Source organism: Lissotriton vulgaris, chromosome 6, assembly GCF_964263255.1.
Source record: "Lissotriton vulgaris chromosome 6, aLisVul1.2, whole genome shotgun sequence".
In the NCBI taxonomy this organism is placed as follows: Eukaryota; Metazoa; Chordata; class Amphibia; order Caudata; family Salamandridae; genus Lissotriton; species Lissotriton vulgaris.
In genome coordinates, this window is record NC_141694.1 from 183,242,959 (window position 1) to 183,267,137 (window position 24,179).

The 24,179-nt window shown below is 45.0% G+C and overlaps 1 protein-coding gene across 1 annotated transcript in view; it reads right to left on the reverse strand.

Moving 5' to 3' along the window:
- LOC147706990 (cytochrome P450 2K1-like) overlaps positions 1-23,395 on the reverse strand; it is a 528,089-nt gene extending 504,694 nt beyond the window's left edge. Inside the window, exon 1 of the mRNA XM_086926217.1 lies at positions 22,896-23,395. Within this exon, the coding sequence (XP_086782343.1) occupies positions 22,896-23,081 (186 nt within the window). The 5' untranslated portion in view covers positions 23,082-23,395. The remainder of the gene's footprint in view (positions 1-22,895) is intronic.
- Positions 23,396-24,179: the final 784 nt, after the last annotated feature.

Sequence of the window (24,179 nt, forward strand, 5' to 3'; positions counted from 1 at the left end):
TTCTAATCCAAAATAAAAAACAAGGATAAATAACGGCTCTACTAAACATCCAGTAGTAGCAAAATCACATCTATATACCTGCACCTATGAATTTTACAATATATGTGTTTCTTTGTATATTTTTTTCAGAATAAGAAAAATGGTGGTACCAGGGAGATAAAGATGGTATTATTTTTCCATCCTGCATACCAACGAAAAAATCACAATTTATAACAAAGTGCTAGTGCTTTGTGCAAGTTAATCATTGAAAGTGCCAGTGCTTGGCAATGCTTTCTTATACATTTTTCATGGATTGATTTACCAAAAACACCTTATCAAATAAATACATAATTAAAATATCATTACATATTTAAAAATGTTTTAAAGTTTTTAAAGTGCAAGTGCTTCACAGTACATTATTATACATATTTCATATACTTCATTAAAACACTTCATCAAAAATAATAAAATATACAATTAAAATTGCAATATATATTATACAACAATTTTTTACACATATAATATACTTTCAACATAAAAGAAATATCCACATTTTATGTACAGAAGAAAACCATCACCCCTATGTCTTTTTTTTACTCATGATCTCAATCTCTCTATTAAAAAAAAAGGTCTCATTTTGTGCAGTTTCTACCCTTTGCAATTCTCATTTAACTACCTCAGCGCAAAGAAGTATACAAGTCCTCATCAACATTTAGTCCATGAGGTTCATGGCTATTGAACTCCAAGATGTAATATGTCTCCAATTTCCTGAGTTCCTTTTCCCTATCCCCTCCTCTTTTTTTACGGTGGATCTCAGCTATACAGCTATATTGGAGACTTGAGGGATTGCTTTGATGAAATTTTTCTAAATGTCTTGCGACTGGGTATGTTCTGTCTTTGTTTAAAATTGCTCTTCTGTGTTAGAGAATTCTCTTATATACAGGTAGAATGGTACTTCCTAAATATACTTTCGGACAGTCATATTGCAATAAATAGACAACATATTCTGATCTGCAGGTTAATAAACTCAAGATTCCTAGCTTTTTTGGCTGCACCTTTTATTACTTGTGGAGAGTATCCTCTTTCCCTGAATCTATTTGTCATTTCTTGTTCAATTTTCAAATACTCATTCTGGCTACTGCATGCACTTCTAACCCCGTAAAACTCCCTAAAGGGAATACTCTGTATCAATGGCGCTGGGTGGGCACTATCTGCATGGAGGATAGTATTCCCCGCAGTAGCTTCTCTGAATATCGTGGTCTCCAATTTATCTCCTACTGGTTGAATTCTGATATCCAGAAAATCCATGGTGGTCTTACTACTGTCCCACAAATTTCACATTCAATGAATTCTGGTTCAGATCCATGATGAAATGTTCTATATCCGTTTCCGTGCCCTGCCACAGCCCGAAAACATTGTCTATGAATCTTACCCAGAGTAAAATATTATATTTATATATATATGCACATGAATTCCGTCACACACTCCAATTCTGCTGAAAGGACAGTACGGACCCAAAGCTTAGTGGAAAGTCTTTATTTAATTTCTTGACCCAGCACTGCCGCCATAACGCCTTTCGGCCCCAAAAAGGCTGTGATCACATGATGCCATGAGGAGTGATCATGCTTTTTAAAATGACAGTGATAACAACATGTAACCGTATATATATTTATATATAATGTTCCTATTTGTGTTTGCATTTTTACTTTTGGAATCTTTGAATGAGCCAGACCTAATGCAGACAGGCTAACGTTAATACCTCTGCTAGCCATCGAGCAGTTCCAAGCATCCCCCTGAAAAGTATAGATTTAGAGGGATTAGCCTTCTCCTGGGAGAGCAAGAGGGTGCGGAAATCTAAATGAGGTGACAAGCTGTCTTCCTCTAATAAGCCTGAACATGTTGTTCTTACAGAGACAAAGGGAGAGCAGGCAGGACACTGGCACCAGTCACACGCAGGGTTCCAATCAAAGTCTTGGATGCAAGGTACTAGTTTTGAGTGGTAGAAGAAAGTCTCAGAGGAAAGGTCTTCCACTGCCATGGTTGATTCTGCGAGCTTGAATGTTCTCAGAATGCTGTGCAGGCCGGTGAGCCAGCATCAGGAGTGCCCTTGGGAAATGTTAGTTATGATTGGAGCGGTGGTGTGGCATCCTTGGATTGGGTAGAGATGCCCACGTTCTAGAATTCTCCATCTCAACTTTTAAACCCATGCACATGGGTAGTGTCTTTGAGAAGAAAGAAACTACAGAAAAGGAAGTATGGATACAAAGTTTTCTGACAAAGATGCATGGAGGGTAAAGGCTTTCAACTTTTACTCCTTGGAATCTGTGGATCTTGACTCTAGATGCAATGGAACTGGCGTCCTCACTCTCCCTCTAAGACAGAAGACAGTAGACTTCCTGGGGATTCCAAAGGAAAAGGGTCCCTTTGGAGTTCTGAGGGCCAGTTTCAGCTGTAAGTGCTCTGGGAAGTGTACCAGAGACTCCTACAAGACAAACAGGCACCCAGCAAGTGGGGAGGATTCCTGTGGTCTTGAGAGCAAACCAGGGAGTGCGATTCTCCTTGAGGTTTATGGGGTTCTACTGCAGAGTCACCCCTTAAATTTTTCACTTAACCCCTCCTGTTTTAGATGAATTCGTTTTGTTGCCTTTAGGACTTTGCCACTTTGCCACTGCTAACCATTGCTAACGTGCTTGTGCTCTTTCCTTTGAAAATGGTAACATTGGCTTACACCCAATTGGCACATTAAATCTATACTACTATTATAAAGAGAGAACTGTGTCCTTTGAGCCAGGTAATCTCGAAAAGTACACCACCAATCACAACACCCAATACAGCGTTAGAAAGGGGAGGTCCAGGAGATGGACATAGGCTATACATTTGGGCAACATATACATTACAAAGTGAAAACAATATTCGGGGTAAAGTAGTTCCTTGAGGGCGTTCTTCTGCAGTTAGGGAGTAGCATGGGCGTGTCAAACTAAACCTGTGGGTGGCAACATTGGCAGAGGGGCATGGCCCATACAACGTCACTCGCTTCCAGGGGCTGCGAGCTTCAGGCACACAGAGCGCAGCAGGCACACACAAAACACTGCGAGTTCAGTAACACAGAAACTCGCTGCATGAAGACAGAAACTCGCTGCAACATTGAAGCATCTATAAAAGTAAGCGATAGTGACGGTGGGCACATAAAGAGAGTGGGTGTGGGTGGGTGTAACTTACTGAGGGAGGTGACATAAACAGCATGGGCGGGGTTTGAGGGACGTCGCCATGTGTAAGTAAACGGAAAAAACATTCACATATGCCATGAATGTAGAAGTTGATGTGTATTCACTTCAGGCAGACACACTTGGCGCATCAGTTCTGTAACTACGCCTTATAAGGGGCGCGGCTTCCATCAACGGCGCGGCTTCCATCAACAAGTCGCGTTACGTAGGAACGCTACATTCATGGCCCGCCTATTGCTATTACATATGTCACAGCCTTCACGACGCCACACAAAGGGTTCCCTAAGGAAAACAGACACAGACTCGACGCTCCTGCTGCTCCCGCTGCTGGCCACTCTGCTGAGCGTCTCCTGCAGCGGTGCTGCCCCCAGCCCCCTTCTGCCCCGGACAATGTCGGGACGGGCTGCTAGTGTTCTTATAAATCCCTGGTAAAGTGGTACTATTAGTACCCAGGTACTGTCAATTCAAATTCTACTTGTGGGCCTGCAGTACTTATTGTGCCACCCATTTATGTAGCCCTTGAAAACAAGTCTCAGGCCTGCCATGGCAGCCTGTGTGCGCAGTCTTAAACTGCCACTTTGATCTGGCAAAATAAACTTTGCCAGGCCTAAAACTTATTTTTTATTACATAGTAGTCAAACTTAGTGTAGGCCCTAAACGGTCCATAGGAAAGGCTGTGTTGTATTTAAAAAGTTGGGCATGTCCAGGTAGTGAAAAACTCTCAAATTCATTTAGCACCTTTGTTCGGTCAAAAATTTTATCTTCCGATAGTCTGTTGTAGGGGGCTCAAACCCTTCCAGCAGGACAAGCCGGAAGGTGTATCCAACAAAGTTGCCATGAAATCGAACACCTCTGCCACAAAGTCCCACTGATGCTCTGTTAACTCAGAAGTACGGAAATTGTGCTAAATCACAATAGTTTCTGGAGAAGCTCCTCGTGGTTGCTTCTAAGTCTCCGAGGGCCTCAGAGACAGCACTTAGGAACCAGGACTCTTTCCAGCAGTGGCCAGTCTCATTGCAATTGCAACCGGTAAGCTAAGAACTTCAGGACAAAGGCCTACTGCAGCTTGTTATGTCCCTGTACTCATGCACGCGGAAGAGTAGCCAACTGACTCCTGAAGTTCACTTCTTAGTTGGGAGCAGATCAAGCCCTTCGAGTCTCAAACAGCAGATATTGTCCCCTTCCATTCTTCTGTGGGTCCTGATAGTGTTCTGATGAGCTGTGGGTTACGTGACACTATTATAGAATTCACTAGGCTTCATGGCGCTGTTGGAGGATTTGCAGAGACATAACATATAACAGAGAGAGGCAGAAATTAACTATGGGTAGGCTTGCCTAAAAAGCCAAGTTTTGAAAGCCTGTCTGAAAGCCAGCAGGTCTTCATGAAGTCTCAGTGTCAGTGGCAGAGAGTTCCACAGGGAGGAGGCCAAGAAGTGAAAAGAACCGCCTCCCTGGCGTTGTTTCCTGATACGGGGCACCACTAACAAGTTCTTTTGACCTGAGCGAAGAGCACGGGAGGGAGTGTAACTAACAAGCAGGCTGCTAATAAATCCAGGGCCCTTACCTTGTAGAGCCCTAAAGATAATGCATCCGGCTTTAAATATTGCTCTCTGCGCTACTGGCAACCAGTGGAGACTGGCCAGACCCGGCCTGATGGACTGCCATTTGGGAATCTTACAAATCAGCCTGGCCGCTTGGTTCTGAACCAGTTGAAGTCTCTTGAGCTGCCCAGCTGGAAGACCCAAATACAAACTGTTGGAATAGTCCAGGCGGGACAGCACAAGGGCGATGATAACTTGGATCAGAGCAGGGTGAGTTAATAGGTGGGCAATCTTCTTGATCTTACGAAGTTGAAAGAAACTTGAAGATACCACAGTCCCTACCTGACTTTTAAGCGAAAGATCTTCGTTAAAAGTGACCCCTAGGCTTTTTACTGTTTGGGACTTGGCTGGAGGATTTCCCATTTCTGGAGGCCAAAAATGTGGTCCCCAGTACAGTTCACTATTCCCAGGCAAAATCAATTCAGTTTTGCCTGGGTTCAGTTTCAGGTGATTTAGGCTCATCCATCTCTGAATGTGGACCATGGCCTCCCGAAATTCGGTGGTAGCACCAGGGGAGTCCAGACGGAAGATCAGTTGCAAGTCATCTGCATAGTTAAAAATTAAAGCTCTAAACTTTCTTAATGAAAACAGCAGGGGTCGTAAATACAAATTAAAAAAAATTGGAGACAGGGACGATCCCTGAGGGACTCCGCATTCATTTTTAATTTTAGGGGCTGTAAAGGTTCCTAGTCTCACTGCCTGGGTGCGATCCGAGATGAATGACTTCAGCCATCTCAAGGCCGAGCCTCTAAGGCCCGCCTGTTCGACACGGTCGACCAAGATGGTGTGGTCGACCGTGTCGAACGCGGCCGACAGGTCGAGAAGTACTAGTGCTTGATGAATGTCCTTGTCCGCATTGCATCTAAGTACATTCTGGACCGCTAATGTCACCATCTCGGTAGAATGCCCCGGTCGAAACCCGGCTTGATTGGGTTCTAGATATCCAGTGGTTTCAACGAAGCTTGAGAGACTGCTAGCAACATGTGCCTCCAGGATCTTTGAAAGGAATGGCAGCAAGGATATCGGACGGTAATGGCTGTGGCAGGGATTACTCATAGACAATGAGAAAAATGGCTCTAAGTATACCCCTTCCCAGTTTTGCAGCAACGTCAGTTTGGCTTACTGCAAACTATCTCATAGTGCACTGTTCTGAGGCAAATCCAACCCGGCAAAACCATTTTACTCTAAAGGGAACTTGTGTTTCAGCCAGCGTTATGTCTAGGCAAATGAGCAATCTCTTCCTCTTTAGCTACACGAGACTGGTTTAGGGACCAGCTCTCCCTCCCACTAGCCTGGTACCAAGATGGTGACAGATGGCCTAAGGAATAGAAGGGTTCCCTTCCTCAGATCTCCTGTTACACTTAAGTTTGAATGGGCAGACCTCACACTGGTCCTTTCAAGTTAATGAATTTCCTGGACCTTCCACAGCTGTCCAACCTGGGCTGAGAGGAGTCATGTTCCTAAACCCAGGTCTTTCTGAGAAAAGGCCTAAACCTTTGACCTACTCTGGGAGCAGCTTTCACACCTCATTAAGAAGAACCAATGGCATAGCCCTGCTGCTGACTAATGCTAATTAGCCAATTGGAGGTTCAGGCAGGTAAAGTGAATTTATTTTTAAATTACTTTCCAAGAATACTTACTAAAAATGTTACTTTATCAATTCATTTTATTTTTTTTATATAATAAGTAGTGGTTTGATCGCCTCAGTAGTGTATTTTAATCTAAAGTTAGCAGACATAGTAGTTCAGTTTTTAACTTTATTCGAATGTTTAAAAAACATCATAAAAGTATACAGTTAAAAAACATTACATATACATAGTACACAAAATGCAAAAAACAGGAATAGCCTTGTCACATGGGGAAACCATACATTTACGGGAAAACCATACTAAGTCTGGCTCTAATAGATTTCAAAATAAAAGTGGCAGTATAAAAACATATATCCGGACTTGAAAGTGAAAAGAGTAGCCTCAAGGCGTTATCAGTGGTATACATGGAATATTTAAGGAACATAGGTTTGAGGAAACAGATGCGTTGCGCTTTATACAAAGGACAGAGTAATAAAAAGTGCATTGTGCTTTGTTTAGAAAAACCGTCACACGGACATGGGGTAACTGGGTGAGATTTCATTATCGGGAAAGCAACCAAGTTATGTACTATACCTAATCTTAGCCTCGAAAGAACAAACTGGTGTAACTGTCTGTGGATAACATTAAGGTACATAGGAATACCCCGACTATCGTCCTTCAAAGCCAAGTTAAAAATATGTGTGGAATATTCTCTAGTAGCATAACTTCGCACATCCGATTTCACCCTAAGATAGAAATTTTTTAGTTCCTGTTTGTCTAAAGAGTTCAAACAGGTAGGATCATTGCCCAAATCCATGTCAAACAGGTCTTTAACAGTCGAAACTACATATTTTAACCATGGAATACTTAAAGCTTTATCCAAGAGTAAGCAGTCTTTGATGATATCTTTAGTAAATGCTGTTTCCGTCTTGGTAAAAATGGATTTCCATACCGACAATGGCCTTAGTCCGGTAAGATCGGACAGGTAATCCAGATCTAGTTCCGAATGAGTTAAAACAGTAGATGCCGAGGAGGGGAGACAAAGCAGCCGTTTGATGAACTTGTTTTCTTCAATTTGCAGGGCCTTGGCATTGCAATGTCCCCATACCCCCGAACCATACAATGCTATTGAAGTACATCTGTGTTTGTATATGGTCAGCATATCAACAATACGGCGGCTTCCTACTTTGGAGGCAAAGCGGAAGACACCTAAGGATGCTTTCCCCATTCTGGCTTTGACATTTGTCTCCTCAGGGGCCCATGATCCTCTATCATTAAATGTAACTCCCAGATAGCAAAAATTGTTGACAGTTGCAATATGGTTTTCCTTAAAAGAGAAAGGTTTAAAAAGTTTCAGCTTTTTCCCACACATCATGACAAACGTTTTAGAGTTAATAATTTTGAGTTTCCTTCTCAATATAAAATCATAGAACCCGTCCATCAATTTTTGTAGGCCTATAGGGGTCCTGGAGAGTAGGACTGTATCGTCGGCATAAAGTAATACCGGTATGGGGGAGCCTCCTACTTGGGGGGCATCAGCATATATTTGCTTTAATTCTTGCTCCACCGAGTTAATGAAGAGCGAGAAAAGCAACGGGGCCAATACACAACCCTGTCGGATGCCAGATCTTACTCTAATCTTCTGTGTACACTCCCCCTCAGGTCCATAACGAATTTGGGCGGATAGGTTTGAATAAAGTGTGGCTAGGAAATGGATGATATCGGGGGGGGGCTCCCATATCCAGCAAAGTTGACCATAACAGGGCATGGTCGACCAAATCAAATGCGCTTGAAAGATCTGCAAAACACAAGAATAGTGATCCCGGCTTGGCCTTGGTATACTTCCCTATTAAAAGGTTCAGGTTGATACATTGTTCGATCGTACCAAGGCCCTTTCTAAAGCCATATTGGGATGGGGCAAGAATATTGTTATCTAAGGCCCAATCTTCCAAGCGTGCTAGCAGGACCCTACTCAAGATTTTTAGTGAGGAATCCAGAAGGGAGATAGGGCGGTAGTTCTTAGCCTCTCCTCTATCCCGCTTCTTGTAGATTGGAATAATAATGGATTCGCCCCAGGTAGAAGGGGTCCTGTTATCCATAGCAGCATTAAAGGCTATGGTCAGTAATGGGCTCCAAAGGGCTGGATCAAATTTGTATAGGTCGATTGGTACCCCATCTGGGCCTGGAGCCTTTCCCCCTTTAAAATTCCTTATTGCCATATCCACCTCATGGGTCGTGATTCTCGGTATTTCAACTGGGGTGGTGCAGATCGAGTTAAAATTGGCAGTGGACTCTCCAGTAGGATCGAAAATCCCTGAGAAGTGGGACACCCAGCCATCTTCATTAACTTGGGCAGTGAGAACAGGGAATTCCTCTTTTTGCAGGAATGGGCTATTGATGGTACTCCAGAATAGTTTGCTGTCCCGGAGGGCTGCAGCTTTGCTCAGGTCTTCCCAGGCTATTTCTCTTAGTTCTTGTTTCCTGAGTTTGAGCTCATTTTTGTAATTGGCCCTCAGGGATTTAACCGCTTCCCTGTCTCTCGGGGTAGTGGAAAGGGCAAGTTTGAGGGCTTTTAATGCCCTTGTACATGCTTGGTTAAACCAACCCTGTGTAGCCCGTCTAGTTTTAGCCTTCTTGGAGGTGAGTGTTTGCTTAATTATAATACCCAACTTCTCAAAGTTGTTTACAGATTGTACTGGGAGGGCTTCCGTATCAAGGCAACTAAGTATCGTTTTTAGGCCAGCTTTCACCACCCTGCGATGTAGATTCTCTGCTTTTTCCCCACTCCACTTGATGCGAGTCCCATTTGGTCTACATGGGATAATGTCATCGACAACCCTACCGGAGAATACATCCATATGGAGCTCACAATATAAGACCATGGTAAGTGCGTTGTGGTCACTCAGGTCGAGGTCTAAGATCTGGGGGACCGAACAATGGGGAGCTACCCGGTTGGAGATGATCAGGAAATCAATAATAGAGGTGGTATTTCTCCCCGTGAAGGTGGGCGCCAGATTACCCTCATTATCAGGGGCATGTTGGTGGATCGATATATCAATTTTTAACATCAGATTGTTAAGGGAAGTGCCATATGGAGAGTGTAAAAAGTGGAGTACATTTTCCCCATTTTCCCCATCATAACCACAAGTAGTTGAATATGAGAGAGGGCAAGTTCTGATATTAAAATCTCCCCCCCAAACAATATCATAGGATACAGTTAAGTTGCAAAGAATGGGATCCAGGACTGATTCGAGTTCGTCTACTACAGTGGTACTGGAGGGGTCAAAGGTGTTATTGTAATGATTGATCAACAGTAAATTTCTATCCCTGCCAACCGAAATTTCCAAAATTTGCGTATGGGACCCCACAATATGGCTTTTCCTTACATGTAAAGGTAGGTGTACAGACAGTAAAATCAACAAACCCCCTTTGGCCCTCCCCATTGCAGATTCCACCGCATTACAGTTGTATGAGACAAAACCATCAAAGGCAATATCTTCCACTGACCACGTTTCCTGCAGACATAAAATATCAAAGTCCACAATGTGTTCCCTCCAACCCAGGGCTGAAACTTTTTGCCGCCACCCAGCAATGTTCCAGCTCATCAATCAATATCCCTTAAGCCTTGGGTCCAGTACTGTATTAGTGCGGATAGTTGAGGTAGTAGGTGTAGTACGGATCGTATCTGGGGAAATCAGGTCCGGTTCAGTGGGGGTAGCTGGGGTAGGGGTAATGGGGATGGCTTCGGAACATTGTATAATAGGGATCATAACGGGTGGGATCTGGGCCGGATTAATGGGGATAGCTTCGGTAGGGGTGGGTAAATGAGCCATGGGTGGGACATCAGGGTTAGCCAGGATATTGGTCGGCTTCAAGGAGGGAGAGACGGGGTGTAGTCAGTCTACTCCCTCTAGGCCTTCTAAGCAACCAAAGCGGTTATGATCCATAAAGGGGTGGAATTGGGGTGCGTATTGAGGTTGTCTTGGTGGTCTAGCATCATACGCTCGTTGTCTGCCCCTCCGTTCCACAACGGACCAGTCCCCTCTTCTTGGTTGGTAGCGAATGTTGGTTGGTGGGAAAAAATAGGAAACAGGAAGGGTCTGGATCGTTGAGTCAAAGGATCTGTTGAAACCTGCACATATATGGGATACAGTGCGGGGGTCTCTAAAACTAACGGTTAGGCAGTCCCCATTGATGTTTTTTGGGGTCTTGCCTATCCAAGGGACCCTCCTAACCATAATAATTTCATTGTGTAAGTGGCCCGGGAGTGGTCTATTCCAGTTGAGCCATTTTATTACTTTGTTCTTCAAGGAACTAAAGGTTTCTGATTCCCCCGTTTCTAGTGGTGGTACTCCGGCTAAGATGACAGTAAACCGGTTTGCCTCCGGTGGTAGATCGGGCCGTCTAGGTCTAGGGGTATTGTGTGCCTCACTTGGTGCTCCCTGGATTCCCTCAGTCATATGGTCTGATGGGTTAGTTTGGCTTGGATGTTGACTCGCCACATTGACGGTTGTTGAGTTATTGGGCTGAGGGGGGATAAGGGGTGGTATGCAGGTATTAGGTGGGGGATATTAGGTTGGTTCAGAGCCGGATTGGGGGGGGCGGGGATCACAGGGGTTATGGTAGTCGTGGGGATGTGTTGGTTCTGAAGGTTACAGAGGGTGGCTAAAATGGAGGCAGATGTTTTCTCTACATTAGATATTCTGGAGCAAAGCCTATCTAGTTTAGCCTCTAATGGAGATATGATTGATTTAAGTAAGGCCACGGCCCATTCCATAGATATTTCTCTGTTCGGAAGATGGACATCAGGGGGAGTAAAGGTGGTCGGGGGTGGTGCCTCCCGCACCTTAGCAGTTTTTACAGCCCTTCCCGTTTTAACTTCTTTTTTGTTATACACTCTTTTCCGTTTCCTAACTGCACCCTCTCTTTCCCCCTGGCTCTTAGACTCAGTAATACTCACATCAGGATGGGATAAGAGGGAGACATTATCGGTTGAGTCAAGCCCCTTGGTGATTAGCAGCCGCTGTGTATCCGCGAAGCGGGACCCGCGAAGCGGGTCCAGCGAGCAGGGGCGGCACACAGCGGTCAGGAACAGCGTTTGCAATTACGGAATGCCCAGCGATGACAGGAGGAATCCAATGAGGGAAGGCTCAGCTGCCTTTTCAGCTTTCCCGGTGTTGGGGGCGGGGCCGGCAGGGAGAGGAGCCCAGCTGGTAACGGGCGCGCGGGGACTCCTGGTCTGTGGAGTCCTCCGCTCTACCCTCGCAGCCCTGCCGGTTGAGTCAAGCCCCTTGGTGATTAGCAGCCGCTGTGTATCCGCGAAGCGGGACCCGCAAAGCGGGTCCGGCGAGCAGGGGCGGCACACAGCGGTCAGGAACAGCGTTTGCAATTTCCTGCCTAAAGAGTTATTTTGGCAGGCTTGCCTGCAGGTTCAAAATCTACATTAGTCATCCCACTCAGGTAGGCCTGAAGCAGTGTTTCCTTGTCATTGAAGTGGATGGCACAATACATGCTGCAGTCTGTAGGGTGATATTTAACTTTCCATGCATTGGTGTATTGTCCTCCACCATGTACTACAGTCTTTCTATAAAAAGATAAAAATGTCAATTAGGGATTACCCAAATGTAACTATGTTTTATGGGTCATAGCACATTCTTTAGGTCAGGGACAGCAATGCCCAATAGTACAGAGTTCAAAAACCAGTAATATTAATCAGGATTTTTTTTTATTATACTGGGTGATTTGAGTAAATGCAAGTATGCACAATGGATAAATAAGTAATAATGAAAACATGTGCAGGCAACAAAGACTTAAGTGATGGTTAAATATGGCTAAAACTGAAGCTGCCTGAACATGGAGTTAATATGAATGTGTGCTGGGGCAAATCTGAACATGCACTAAGTTTTATTGAGGGAAGAGGCAACTTCTAAGCTGCACTAAGAATTACTGAGTAATGGAACAAATCTGAGCACACAGGCCCACAGTGATGGTGCTAAAGAGTGATGAGTCATGGCGAAAATGTTGAATCTACAAAGGCATGATAATCCTTGATATATTGTGAATATTCTTGATATAGTTGTGCTCACCCCTACATAATGCTTGTACTGACATAATGATGGCGAAGCGTGGAGAAACGTGGCTCAATGGTTAGAGTGGCAGACCCTGATGCAGAGGTCTGGCCCGGGACCTGGGTTCAATTCCCGCCTCGGTGGCTCTTGGACTCAATTTCCCCCGGACCTGATAATTCTTGCCTCGGTGCCTAGTCTAATCATGGGTTCCACTCTGTGACTCTGGGCAATAGCTTGCTTAATCTCCACAACGGCCCCAGCAGCGCTGTGGATGCCTGGCTTCACCTTGGGGGTGCCCAGGAGTGGACATTTCACAGGAAAGCCAGGAAGGGTTCCACAGCGGTATCAATACAGCACTATGAGGCCTCCGGGTAGAAGTGTGCGATATATATACTCTACATTTACATTTACATGGCATGATGGTGAAAATTATTGGCATATTTTAGGAATTCTTGTCTTGATTACGTCTGTTACTGGTGTCATACTTACCACTAGAATAATAGTAGTAATACTTTACATATTGTGGGCATTCATGATGTGACAGCATTAAGCCATTGTAAAATGCTTGCTCCGGAATATTACAGGAAATTCTTGACATTGAATAATGCACTGTCACAACTGTTGCCTGAGGCTACAGCCATACCCAATTGCAATCAAAGCCCTACAATTGGCAATTGGGGTTCGAAGAGAACTCATGAATAAATGAATGAAGGATTTGTAGAGAGCTGGAATCACTCCTGAAGGGGTATCTCCACGCTGACAGTAGAGGAAATAGAGGATAGATGAACGCTCAGCTTTCAATAGTTTCCTGAATTTAAGAACATTAGAGCACTTGAGTAAGGCGTTGGGGAGAGAGTTCCAAAGATGCGGGAAACATCCATTACAACAAGGTCATTACAATGTCCTCCCTTTACAACGCAACTGTTACAACGCAACTGACCTTACACCGCATGCCAGTACAATGCATGTCATTACAAATCATGTCACTACAAAGCATGCAATTACAACGCTTACCATTACAAGGCATGTCATTATAACACATTATAAGGTAAGTAATAGAGATTTGTTTAGTATTAGGGTGGGTATGGGTTTTGGGGTACATGGGAATATTAATTTTTACCCCTACACTATCCAACACTTTCCCTACTGTTGCACTCACTGGAGTGGGAATAGAAATGTTTACCCTTACCCTATCCAACCCTTAGTAATTTATAGCCCTACACTATTCAACACTTACTCTACTGTTGCACTCACTGGAGTGGGAATAGAAATGTTTACCCTTACCCTATCCAACCCTTAGTAATTTTTAGCCCTATACTATCCAACACTTACCCTACTGTTGAGGAAGGCCCGCGCGGGAGGGCGCTCTTTCAGCTGCAAAGCTCCCCAGCTGTGGAATTCGCTACCTCTTTCGCTGCGCAGCACAGGAAGAGCCTGAAGACCTGGCTTTTTAATCTTTAGGCTGTTCTTACTGTTTTTGTTTCAGTTCTTTTCTTACTCTTTTTGCGTGTTTTGTTATTTTTATTCTGAGTTGCAGGTGGAAAGCGCCGGGACACTCTTTTCGAGTAGCTGTGCGCTATATAAGAGCGTTATAACATAACATAACATAACACTAACTAGTGTGGGAATAGTAATTTGTTACCCCTACACTATCCAACACTTACCCTACTGTTGCTCTAAAAGTATTATGTTTTATAATGGTATGCGTTATAATGGTATAAATTGTAATGGTATGTGTTGTAGTGGTAGTTTTTTTAAATGTGTTGTAATGGTATGCATTGTAATTGCATGCATTGTAACATTATATATTCAAAGACACGGGGCTAGATAGGCAAAAGATTTGCCCCCAGTTCGACGTTTATTAATTCAAGGGACTACTAGCAGAGCCTTCTCAGCAGAGCGCAGAGATCTGCTAGGGCGGTAGTGGACGAGTTTTTCCTCCAGATATCTAGGCCCTCTATCATTGATTATTTTATGGGCTATGTGCACATATCTGAGCCAAACATAGTTTCATGACATCACAATCTGCTCTAGTGAACTGTAAACGATGTCTTGATATAGAATAACGTCAGGGTCCCTTGCCGAGTAACCAGACTTCACGTACAAGGAATCATTGTTTTCTTAAGAAGCGTTTTGCTGCTGGGAATGCTTCGTACTCTGTTGACTCAGATACTTTGCAAATGGTAGGGGGATTCAAACTTCATATGGGAAACAAGTAGAAATCCACAGCAAGTCTTTCCTTTTGCTTTCAATATGCGAACATAAATGGAACTAAAATGTTTACTTTTGATGCATCGGCTGCTAGAAACTTGGCAGAACATGATGGGGTGAGGAGTGAATTATTTCGCTTGTTCTGTAAATTGCTACTGTGCCAGATTGCGGTTACTTTTATATAACTAAAGGAAGAGCACTGGGCCGGGCACGATTATGAAGAGGTAGTAGCGAAAAATTGTAAATAAAATGTGCACTGTTCCTTTTTGTGTGCTGCACTGCAGTCTGAACTGCTCAGCCAATCATCTGTGCTGCAGTCCTTCCCTCTGCTCCGCATTGCTGCCAAACCACAGATCGAACCACACAAAACTTGAAAGTGCCAGACATTTTGGAATTTGTACAGAGCTAAAGGGTATGAATAACAAAGAAGTTATGACGTACTCTTGTAGTGTTCCAGGTTGAAAGCTGGAGTTCAGGTTTCAGCCAAAACTCCAACTCAAGCCAGACATGCCGAAGCAAGCCACATCTTTGCAAATTCGGACGGAAAGGCTCACTGAAGCTCACTGTCATACAGCGTAAGCACAGCATTGGCAGCTTTTCTGCAACCTTTTCTAACATAGCTCCAGCACAGGAGGCAACTGGGTGCTTCCTGATATACAGAAGGGGTACAGCTTGAGCAGGTGAACAAGATTCCCTGCATGTGGGAAGTAGGCTTTTGTTACTGCAAATCTGCCAAATTCACAACAACAAAAATCCACTGGTTGAGGAAGGAATGGAGCTTCATAATGAGATCTGCCTGGAAGACTCTCACCACCAAGCCCCCACCCTCTCTAGAAAAGAGAAAAAGCTTGCTGAGGCTGCCTAGGATGACCTAGGGTGTTTTCACAACCCCTAGTGGACATCGGCTGCTGGGAGCCTCCAAAGACGAGCTTGTGGTATAGCGTTGAAGAGATTCACTCTGTGGTATGTCTCATGATACGCTCAACGCACCTTCTTGCGGGTTCCTCCCGAGACACACCACACCATGTTTATAGTCATGATTGTTATATTTTAAATGTAATGTCTTCCATGCCTGTGACTGCAGAGATCGATTGGTTAGGATTCTGACTGACATGGTCAGTTTCTTCCTGGATCTTGACTGGCCGGTTGCTGCCCATCGTGGGTGAAGCTTCCCTGGGAGTAAAGTTACCCCAAAACATCTTCCTGCTTCCGTCGTACTTTCCACAGAGCTGTAAACCAACTCAGTGCAGGGGTTTCCACCTTGCCCTTGCTGCCACCATGTGATATTGGCTCTTCCCTAGGTTACCACTTGAAGAAAGCAGATATTATGTGGGAGAAATATGGGTTGATGGTTGAGGGGTATGTGAACCCTTTTCAAGCAACAGCCACAATCCTTGTTAGAGAGAACCACAGAAGGTCATTCAATTAACCTATTTTTAACCCACTGGCAGCTTGACACACAGGCATTCAGGTTTAACTTTGAGGTCATGTGGAAAGTATTAATGCAACACTTAAGCTGTAATAAACTGAAAACAAGACACCCAAAACCCACACTAATTGAATATATTATTTGACACCAAAACAACAAAAATCCAATCAATAGAACAGGAATTAGGAATGTTTAAAGGTTTTAGTGCAATCTAGAGCCTAAACGATCAAAGTGCCAACCATACGCTTCTAGTCGCGTGAGATCAGGGCAAAGTCAAATGTTATGGCCGACGGTGGCGGAGTGCGTCCCGGGTACAAGAAGTGAATTGGGACCCGTCTTGGCTTAACTTCAAACTTGGAAGAAATTTCAAAGGAAAATGTCTGAGAATGTCAAGTTCAGCAGGGCAAGACACCCGGCAGTGCCTGAGGAGGAGATATCGTCGTCAGTGAGCCACTGGAGAAATGGTGGTGAAGATTTCTTCATTTAGACCTAGGGCCTGGTTACGATCTTGGCTGATGGGATACTCGATCACAAATGTGACGGATATATCCTGCGCTGTATTACAAGTTCCACAGGATATAATGGATTTGTAATACGGGGGAAAGGCTATCTGTTACATTTGTAATGAAGTAACCCTGTCCATCTAGATCATAAACAGGCCATTAGACTCTTTTTGGAAGTCAAAGATCTCCATTGAGGCAAAGCTGCAGACTGGATCTGTATAATGCTCCAGGATACTAGACACCCTTGCAGAGAGGAACCGCTAAACAGGATTTAGTGGTGCAGAGAAGAACATAGCGGGACCTACCGCAAATTGAGGCCGACCAACGATGTGCCTTGGGCAGATCGATGAACAGGTAGGTCCTGCTCTCCTCTGAGTTCCTAGAGCTCGTTTTGCTTTCTACTCAATTTTTTTGATTTCAAATAATTTTTATTGCCATATTAAGGTATACAACACAAAAAGGGGACGTAAAAGAAGAAAAATATGGGTAGTCATAGGTAGTCATTATACATTTTAAACTCATTTTATTTTCCATGGCACCACCTTTCATTCATTTAGGGGGTATTCTAGAACAATGCAGAACAAGGAAAATCAGTCAGAGAAAAATATTACTGAAAACTAATCTATAATGTGGTTTGTTTGGCCTCAGATTGAGAAATTTGACAAAAGAGGCAATTGTTGAACACAAAGTCTTTCACTTATGCTAGATATTGGTCCTCAGCTGACTAATGGATGCACACCTCTTCAGAGGGCGCTTAAGGAGTAAAGGTACAATGAATACTTACAATTTTGTTCACAAAATATTTATTGCCTCGTTTTCTCGTTCTCGCAATGATATATGCTGCATGATTGTGTCTAGTGTGGAAGTGCCACTTCTAGAAGATGGCATATTGTGTAATTTGTGTTTGGTGTGTGATTGGCTAAAGCTGGCTGGAGCCTGGCTCCAGGAGTGTGCCTGGATCTGCTTGTGGATTGACTGTCTGGTTTGAGGGTGACAGGGGCTGGGGAGCCCCCAGGAGGTTGTCTGAGTCAGCCCTTGGTTGAATGACTGCATCTGCAACTATAGTGGTGGGAGGAGATAGCACCTGGGAGTGAATATGGCTGAGTTTTCCACACACAATGCTGGCTCCACCCCCTGTGGTGCGTCTGATGTCCCCAGCCTGGCCAGTGAAATGAGTTCCCTATAACCAGTTGTAGCTGGTTCTCACATTCCTACACCCTGCTAGACAAAGGATTTTATGGTATAAAAAGGGGCTGTGTCCCCTTACAAAATGTTCTTGTTTCTGACTTGAATCCTGCCAGGGGCGTGCTGCTGCTTGGGCCCAGGGGAAGGCTTGCCTCCCTGGGCCCTGCCGAGCCCCTGGATATCTGATGGACTTTTTGTGGACCCTTCTTCCTGATCCTGGAAGCCTTGTCCTGTGGTGTCCTGCTTGTGTTGGGACCCTCCTTGCAAAGGGGGTAATGTCTGGGGCCTATTATGCTGTCTATGCCCCCAGCGCCTAGAGAGCGCTTTATTCTACTTTTCCTGAGGCAGAGCGCTGTCGTTTTCCCTCTGTGGGAAACGCTCCTGCCCTTTGTGTGCCGGGTGCGCAGGTGCCACCCTGCGTCTTTATCGAGTTTCGATACATTTTTATTCACGGGTGCCCACCCCGCTTATGGGTGCCTTAGCAAGTGCCCACCTCGCTTCTATGTTTATTTTGAACTTCGAGGGTGCCCACCCCTCGTTATTGCCTCCATTAAAGTCATCGCCGCAGCCCGGAGGAAAACGCCGGAAGTAGATGTCCAGCCCGCAGCCTGGTTGTGGGCGGGGCCGGGAGGACGTTGTTTCCGCTCCCCCCTGCCTGGGGGAAGCCATGCTGTGCCCGTCCGGTCTCCCGTGAGGAGAGAGAGACCGGAGATGCTGCGGCCGAGGGAGAAGTAAGGCCAGGAGCAAGCAGGTGAAGTCCGCGGGGCTCCCGTGCTACGGTAGAGCCCCGCCTGCTGCCAAGTCCCGCCTGCGGCCGTGAGGAGAAGGAGACGCGCTGCACCGCCGACCCGAGAAGCCCGGTGAGTGAGAAAGGGCTGGGAGAGGAGCTGCGGGCAGGTTCAGAGTGCCGGAGGAGGCACAGTTGTCTGTAGAGCCTCGCGGGCTCCGGGGGGGCCATTGTCTCGAAGGGGGCACATCGGGGCATTGTTGGTTTATGCCGTGCCTGTCGAGGCTTCAGCAACCCCCGGGGCATTTCCGTTGTTACGAGCCCCGAGAGGCTCAGGGCACAGTTTTGATGGATTAGGAGTCCCGAGGCTCCCAGGGGCATTTCCGTGGTTTGAACCCCGAGGCTTGTGGGGGTTCTTTCTTTACTTGGAGCCCAGAGAGGGTCGTGGGGGCAATTGCAAGGTTGAGTCCCCCGTGAGGGACTCCGACCAGGCGGCACATTTGTGTTGTTAGAGCCCACGAAGCTCTAAGGGGGCCATATTTGTTTTAAGGAGCCTAAGAGGCTCAAGGGCATGTTTGCCTTAAGGAGCTAGATGGCTCCCTCGCCCCCATTATTTCCCAGAGCCTGTGTGGCTCCTACATGTTGGCGCAGTGCTGTACCTAGGGCCAGTGAGGGCCCTGCCACAGTTTTACTGATGTCTCAGCTGCCCAGCAATTAGTGGGCAGCTGCACCGTTTAGGCGCAATGTCAGTGAGTCCCTGTGTGGGACAGAGATGGAACAGTGGTGTCAGGCCTTCTACAGCTGCACAGCACTTAGTGCCAGCTGCAACATTTAGGCCCTTGGGATTGTTCTCAGCTGCCCAGCAATTAGTGGGCAGCTGTAACGTTTAGGTTTGCGCCGGTGGCGCACCCCTGACTGGCGCTGCATTGACAGCGCACCGTGACATTCTGGACACAGGGCTTTTTGAGTCCCCTTGTTGGATGGCCAGTTGGCCAGGGGGCTGGTATGTGATTTCTGCGCAATGTGATTTCTATGTTTTTGATAGTAATTGCCTAAGGTGATGTTTGCGCAATGTGATTATGAGGTTATTTTACCTATGTAGGTTTATGCTAGTGAGAGTTTATTTCACTATGTGAGTTATGCCCCTAAATGTAAGTTATGCTTAGGGGGAGAGTCTAATGTATTTAGACGAGTGAGAGATTGCCTACTGTAGTTTTTACTGGTTAGGTCCAAATGTGAGTTATGCGTAATGTGCTATGCCATTATGCCTGTGACACCTCTGAATGTGTAGTTTATGCATCATGTGTTCTCCTGTGTTGCACCTCTGAATGTGTTGATTATGCGTCATGTGCCTTGTTCCTTACACCTCTGAATGTTTTAGGCATCATGTGTTTTCTTTCCTTACACCTCTGAATGTATTTTTATGCATCATGTGTTTTCCTTCCCTTACACCTCTGAATGTTTTAGGCATAATGTGTTTCTCTGGCACCTCTGAATGTGTTTTGATGCGTCATGTGTCTTGTTCCTTACACCGCTAAATGTATGTTCATACATCATGTGTTTTTCCTACACCTCTGAATGGTCTATGCATCATGTGTGAAACTTCTGATTGTTCTATGATCTACAAAGTGCTATTTCTACCAGTATTTCCAGTTCTAAAAGTGTTGATTCTGACAGTGGCCCATGTGGCCCTATCCTGTAAATAATCCCTTGTGAATATTGCCCGTGCCAGTTGGCACAATGTATATTGTGTGATTACTATCTGATGTGTTTTGACAATACAAAAGTTATTTTTATATAACCTTGTGTGGGGTTCCTTTTGTGGTGTGCCTAGGATGTTGTTGCTGTTGTGTGCGTGCGCAAATGCTTTACACATTGCCTCCGGGATAAGCCTGTCTGCTCGTGTCAAGCTACCAAGGGGGTGAGCAGGAGTTATCTTGGCGTGTGACTCCCTTGCCCTGACTAGAATGGTGGTTTCTGCCTAGCTTTGGCGTCAGCCTTAGCCAACTAGAAATAGCCAGTTCTAACACTCGTCCCCTCTGAAAATTCACTAGTCATTCTGATTGACAAAGCCTAGAATCGTGACTGGCAGATTGAGCAATAGGACTCTGTGGCCCCACTAATTGCTTTTATTAGTAAAATATTGAAAAAAAACATTGACAACGCCAATTGAAATCACATAGGAGAAACTTATTGGTTTTGCCAATGCTTGTTGTTTCTAGTTATGCGTCTTGTGAGCAGCAATCACTGCGCTACATGAGGTGACATTGCATTGCAGAGAGAGGCGAGGGTTATCTGGGACACAGGGATGAGCTACAACCTGGCTGCACTCTAACATGGGCAGCTAGGTGGCTTATGAACCTGTTGGTGCTTAATTGTAAGGCAAAATGTTGCTTGATTGGAAATAAATTATAAAAATTAAATGTTTAAACGACCCTGAACACCTGGAAAGTTTGAAAAACTTGCTAAGTTGATGCTGCCAGATTTCTACTATGGAAACCTAAATGAAGAGGAGTTTGGCCCATCATTCTACTGATGAGATGATGTAAGTTAAGGGATACAGTCAGATCACAACCTTAAAACATGTCTTGGTGTGTTTTCTGTCAATGAAGACCAGAAATCACTTTTGTTTAAAATGTTTTTGTAAAATAGGATTTGAAATTTTATTATCTCAAAGCTGTCAAATGTTCTCATCATCAAGTTAACTAACATTACAACTCAAAGTCAGTCGCTGCTGGAACTGAACGAGCAGGGGGTTAAAAATAAATACCACTTACCTTGTAGGCAGGGGGCAGAGTGGTTAAAAAATAAATATCACTTACCCTGTTGGCTGCCAACTCTCCTCCATCATCGTCTCTCGTTTGGTTCAGTCCACCTAGAACAGGAAGCACACAGGCTCCCCTAAGCCAATCACAACGCTGCCATTAGCAGCGCTGGGATTGGTCTGAGCGTTGTAGTTTAGCGCTAAGACAGGCAGTGGGAGCCTGTGCCCCACCAAAGCCTGGTGGGGAACATGCTAAGAGGGCCTGACCGGCTGGCCCAAGAGGGCTGGCCAAACAGTCATGCGCACTTAAGTGCACATATTTCCTCCTCCCCTGCTGGCTGCGATGACGGCCAAGCCCGGACCCAAAACCTGCTTCAGCGCGGAATAATAAAACGATAATATTGTGTTGTTATCATTTTATTTTTCCTACTTTGCACTGCCTAAAAGCAGTGGGGCGACACTCCTCCGCCTTAGCGAAGGAGCCACCACTGCTTTCTCATTGCAAATGAGGACTTAAACTTAAAATTCCCTGCGCGCACCATTTTGTTGGCTACAAACCCAGGGCCAGGCCAGTTGACAGCTATGATTCTTACGTGTTTGAACAAGGTTCTTTTCAGCATCTGAATACGTCCTACCCTGTTCCATGTCATTGTTTTTGTTCTCTAAGTGCTTGAAACGCGAGCGAATGCACTATAGCATCATTCCGCATTTATCAGCTGAATAATATATATTTTTCCCGGTGCAGAGGTTGAGGTGTAACGGCCAGAGCTGCCGACTTGGTTCGTGCCTCGGCATTAGCTCAACATCCTGATTCTTCTGAGCAAATCACTCACTCTCCCCTGCTTACTAATATTCAATGTGAAATGCTCGTGGAAAGTGCGCCTATACCTTTGGGTCGAGTTGGCGCGGAGTTGGCGCTGTATAAAACTGCCAACAAAAAAGCAGCGTTCCTGCCAGTGTTATTGAGTGATCGGGGAAAGTGGCGTAATGGGGCTTTCATAAAGGGGGGTTTCAGATTACTATTTATCTGACACTGAAACGTGACCATTGCTTGCCTATCTCATACACATACTCTGTGTGCTGTGAGTAAATACAATATAATCCAATGCATTCTTTGACTTTGCTACACTCCAGTGGGACGGATTTACACCGCGTGCAGTGCAAGCAAGAACTTTCCATAGTTCACAGCTTTATATATGTACCATTTAAACTAATCTAACGCTTTTGCTAGTTATATATTGTACAGCATCTTACAGGTGGTGTTTGCCTACGCAATCCCTTGCAGCCACCCAGCAAGTTGCTGCTTCAAGAGCGGATTCCTGCACGGGTCTTCACTTCCTGCTTCTGCTGCCTGTGGTGCAACATGTAAAAAAAAAAAGTTGACAAGTCAATAGAATTTGCATAGGCGAAAACTATTGCCTTTGCTAACGCATGTATAGAACTAGTACCCTGTCTGCTTCAGTATAGAAAAGCTAATTATTTCGCTTTAGATTCTGCACTGTGGGTGGTGGGGGAAGTCGCTGATTCTCATTTTGAAAGTATGGTTCAGCCAGGGTATTCATTTTTTCAACTCAAACAAAGCAGAACGCCGAACGTCCGTTTGCTGTGGCGTTAAAAAGGCGCGCGCTGCGCTCACCTCCAGTAAGGTCAGGTAAGGTCTCCTCAGGTTGAAGATGTGCAGGTTACCGATGACCGGCAGCGGCCTCGGTCCGGGAGGAAAGTTGCTGTATTTGTCGCTCTTCCGTCCGTTTATAATGTTTATTAGAAAAACGAGAGTTAAAACACACAGCAGCAACGCGACAACGGGATCAGGAAAATACATCTTCACGGGTAGCCCAGCAACACCAGCAGCTGCAGCGGAATCGCGGGGCACTACGGTAAAGAATGCTTTGGCACCTTTGAGATTTTACCACGTGTTACGCCACATCCCGCTTTCACTCCTCCTCCCGTTGTCGTGTTCATGTGCTGCACCAGTCAAGCCGTGTTAAAGAGAAATATTTTATTTACATTAACAAAAACGCGTGGACTTTGGAATCTTTAGGTTGAAGTAGGAAGGAGTATATTTCGTTATCGTTCTGACGTTAGCCAGAGAGTGTGACTTTAATAATCATTAACATACTTGCCGACACTCCCGGTAGTCAAGCAGAAACCCGATTCGGATTCCAATCACGAGCTCCTGGAAATCAAACAAAAGTGAAATATTGATGCTGTCCGGCATCCTCCCATCCCCCTCCAAGAAATTACCTCGAGATCCAAGATTCATGTTTTGTTCTTCATTCTTGGAGGGAGAGATTAGAGTGTGTGACAGACCTGACATTTTATTTTTGGCAGTTTACATAGTGCATACAAAAACTGAGTTTATAACTCTTTTATTTGCGCTATGTTAACAACTGCCAAACATGACATGCGGATTGTTTGACACCATGCCAATACACCCAATTCAGGCAGATTGCCTCTGCTTCAGTATAAATCAATGGGTAAAATATAGTTTCCCATGTTTTATTTAAACCTACCATTTGCCTGCTCTAAAACGATGCCATGCATGCAATGACGAAGCACTTTCCATGCATGATGTAACGGCACAAATCGCAGCTGTAACATCACCAAGAAAAGACAGCGGATGATGACAATCAATGGCTGGACGCGGGAATGATCCTTCCATCTTCCTCCCGGCATGTGGAATGAAGGGGTGACACCATCCAATAACCGCTGTGCTCCTCCCCATCTTAACAATGGAGACAATCTGTGTGTTTGCGTTTAGGAATCTAAAACAGGAGATAGAAACAGAGAGCGTGAAAAAAACAATCCAAGGCACAAACAATTGGGAGCTGAAAAACATTACTGAATGTATCTGGAGAGCTCCAGCATAACACAGAAGCGGGCTGCGATGACCCTGTTGTAAATTGTACTTGAATGCAAT